The following is a 3,683-nucleotide window of genomic DNA, read 5'->3' as shown; positions in this document are numbered from 1 at the left end:
CTTCATTCTTTTTCCAAAATCACTTCATCCATAGTTGTTATTAGTTTTTTTTTTATTATTTTATTATTTTATTATTTTATAATCAAAGTAATAATTTCATTTTAAACTAACTCAAAATATAAGCTTGGGGCAATTTTTGCAGCCAGCCTCCACTCCTTAGCGCAATGGTTCACGAAATATACAAGAGGACCGGAGATTTGGAATTTGCCAGAAAGTCTCTCCCGCCACTAATCAAAGAACACAAGTTTTGGAATTCCGGTAGTATGATTTAAGAGATAATTTCTCCTTTAATTTTCTTTTCAGAACATATTTATGTCTGCACATCCTTCTTTGCTTTACTTAAGTTGGTCTAAATTACTGCTGAATTTTTATCTATTTTGTTGACGTAGGAATACATAAAGTGACAGTTCAGGATGCTAAAGGTCTCAATCATACTTTAACAAGATATTATGCAATGTGGAATAAGCCCAGGCCTGAATCTTTTACCATGGTATGTCCTCTGCAGCTTAGTTAGCATATAACTTCTTTTGTATAATTAAATGGTGGAATAAGTTAGCATAATAATATATAAATTCATCCTGGCTCTCAGGACAAGGAATTTGCTTCAAATATCACAAGTTTTTCAGAGAAACAGCAGTTTTACCACGAGGTCGCCTCAACTGCTGAGTCTGGATGGGATTTTAGTACAAGATGGATGGGGTAAGTATTGTTTTTAGTATAATCAAGTGTTATTATTATTATTATTTTTTGCTTCGTTTCCTATTTAATTTGTTTCAAATGTTGTCCATGGAAAAGATGAAAAAAAGGGTTAATTTCAATTTGGTCCTGAGTTATGCTCTTTGTCCCATTTTGGCCTGTATTTGAAAACATCACAAATGCCACCTTCATCTATCAAAAAAGTCTCACTTATGGCCCCCCTGTCACAAAATCGTTAAAAACTCAATAAATCAACCATATGGCCTTTACATTGATGAGTTAATGAAGGTTAAACAAATTACACCAACAAAATAAAAATTTAAATAAATTAAGCCTTCACGTCTCATGCAGGGTAGCCCATGAGCTTGTGTAGGGAGGGAACTTTTTTTTTTTTTTTTAATTTTATTTAGGCATGATATCTCTTAAGTACCCTTCATCAACCAGGCATGTGAAAGTCACGTGGTTTTTTTCCATTGAGTTTTTAATAACTCAGTGACTAAAAGGGAAAAATTGAGACTTTTTGTTAGATTAAGATGCGATGTATAATGTTTTAAGATTTGGGGGTCAAATTGGGACAGTGTGCATGATTAACCGAAAAATAACAAACTTGGAATATTCAGATTGATTTGGTGAAGTTTTTACTGTAGTGGGTGATCATTAGGATTCCGTTTCCTTTTGCAGAAATCCTTCTAATTTTACAACATTGGCTACAACATCAATCTTACCGGTTGACTTAAATGCATTCATACTTGGGGTATTCCTCAGAGCTCTTTATGGAAGAAGCCTCGAGATCATTTAAGCCAGTAATGTGACAATATCTACATTTGTTGATTCAGATGGAACTGGATATTGCCTTATTGGCAAAAGTTACAGGAGATTCCTGCATCTCTCACCGCTTCGAGAAAGCTTCACGCGCAAGAAAGAAGGCAATGGAATCTGTTTTCTGGAACGCGAAGACGGGTCAATGGCTTGATTACTGGCTAAGCAATAGAAAATGCAAGGTATTGTTTACTAGTTTTAGCATTTCTTCTTACTCAGTGTTATATGACAGTCATCTACATTTTGTAATTTTTTATTTTTTTATTTTTTATTTTGACACTTAGGGTGTTCAAAAATGGAAAGCTTGGAACCAGAATGAGAAAACATTTGCTTCAAACTTCATTCCTTTATGGATTGAGTCATTCCATTCAGGTTTGTGATTATGTTTTCGTATCCTCTACGGGTAAAAGCATGAATTATTTTACAGCTTAGTTGAGGCAACTTACTGCTTAACTTGAATTTCCAGTTAAAGATGGAAAGGCCTTAAAAGTTATGGTTAAAATATAGAACTTAGTGCAGCTTCTGATGAATATACTATGAAGCACCTATGAATAAGTTTATGTGGCTTTAGCTAAAATTAGAGCCTATGATTCTTGAGATACCTTTCTCTGCATACTGCTTTAAAACACATCAAATGAATACCTTTCATTTCATGATTTAATGCACTCAGAATGATTTGATCATTTGTCCGACATGTAGATGCTCCTCTGGTGCGAAAAGTTGCGAGAAGTCTTCAAAGATCAGGTCTGGTTCGGGATGCCGGTATCGCAACATCTCTCACAAATTCCAGACAACAATGGTGAGTGAGCAGTTCACAATGTCGAAACAAGTGTACCACCCTTATTAAGGGAAGGGTCTGGAACAACGTTATATAGCTTCTTTGCAGGAAAAGGAGACAAAAAATTTGCCTAGAACAACATTTCTTAAATTGTATTTCACTTAATATTAGTTGTGAACACAGGGACTTTCCAAATGGTTGGGCTCCAATTCAACACATGATCATAGAAGGTTTGGTAAAATCTGGAGTAAAAGAAGCAAGATTACTGGCAGAGGAGATTGCTGTGAGGTGGATCAGAACCAACTATGTTTGTTACAAGAAGACAGGAAACATGCATGAGAAATACAATGTGGAAAAGTGTGGATACTTTGGAGGCGGTGGTGAATATGTGCCTCAGGTCTCACTCTATCTTAATGCTTTTCTTGGAATATAATTAAAAATGACCCTTTCTAAGTTCCTCGTCCCCCTCACACACACACCCAAAAAAAAAAAAAAAAAAAAGAAAAGAATTGACAAGTTGTTGTTGGTTTTTTCTTTTTTCTATATTTTAATTTTTTAAATACTAATTAAGTCTGGAAATTTTGAAATGCAGACTGGTTTTGGGTGGTCAAATGGAGTAGTACTGGCACTGTTAGAAGAGTTTGGGTGGCCTGAAGATCTAAGGATCGACTGCTGACCTGCTTAATTAGGGAGCAAACATAAAGAATCATGTTTCTCTCACTCATTGCCATGCATTTAACAAAGAATAAGTTACATGGCATTTGCAATTAGAAATACAAGCTTGATCAGATTGGTCAAAAAAATGAGAATCGAATAATCTCAGAATGAGAACACCCCAGAGAGGAAGATATCAAAACTAGATAATTCATATAACTATACATAATACAAGGGAATAAAAGCTTTTCTGGTGAGTTGGGGGAAAAAATGGAGGAGATGTCTACCACCGCTAACACTGATCATTGAATGCTTTGTTGGTAGTTTGATTAATTTGTCCTTTTGGGCAGTCGTTGCATGAAGCCAAAAAAGAAATAATAGTGCCGAATAGTAAAAGCAAAAGAGAAAAGAATGGTGTACGTTTGAAATACAACTCACGTGATCTACAAACCAAAGACAAAATTATGAATTTTCCTGCATATTTATATTATCAATCAATTTTGTGAAAATACCAGATTGCTGAAAAAGTGTTGGTGAAGACGGCATGAATATTGCATGCTTAAGCTTAACGGTATTAACAATACTAAAGAGCAATATTGCTCTTATATTGCACTAGCACCTAATGTTTCCTAACATCCAAGTCTGTACTATCCGAAAAATCTTTAAGATCACTGAATAAATTGATATTTTTGAAAAATCTTTAAGATCACTGAATAAATTGATGTCTGCACGCTGA

At 34.7% G+C, this 3,683-nt stretch overlaps 1 protein-coding gene across 1 annotated transcript in view; it reads left to right on the top strand.

Annotated features, from left to right (window-relative positions):
• LOC21391205 (probable trehalase) overlaps positions 1-3,396 on the top strand; it is a 4,883-nt gene extending 1,487 nt beyond the window's left edge. Inside the window, exons 3-11 of the mRNA XM_010108951.2 lie at positions 143-258; positions 390-490; positions 590-699; positions 1,378-1,450; positions 1,533-1,697; positions 1,800-1,887; positions 2,215-2,314; positions 2,477-2,690; positions 2,886-3,396. Of these exons, the coding sequence (XP_010107253.1) occupies positions 143-258; positions 390-490; positions 590-699; positions 1,378-1,450; positions 1,533-1,697; positions 1,800-1,887; positions 2,215-2,314; positions 2,477-2,690; positions 2,886-2,969 (1,051 nt within the window). The 3' untranslated portion in view covers positions 2,970-3,396. The remainder of the gene's footprint in view (positions 1-142; positions 259-389; positions 491-589; positions 700-1,377; positions 1,451-1,532; positions 1,698-1,799; positions 1,888-2,214; positions 2,315-2,476; positions 2,691-2,885) is intronic.
• The last annotated feature ends 287 nt before the right edge of the window (positions 3,397-3,683 follow it).

This window comes from Morus notabilis, unplaced genomic scaffold (genome assembly GCF_000414095.1).
Source record: "Morus notabilis unplaced genomic scaffold, ASM41409v2 Scaffold207, whole genome shotgun sequence".
Taxonomy (NCBI): Eukaryota; Viridiplantae; Streptophyta; class Magnoliopsida; order Rosales; family Moraceae; genus Morus; species Morus notabilis.
The sequence above is the reverse complement of the archived record's forward strand: the minus strand, read 5'-3'. Positions and strand labels throughout refer to the sequence as shown.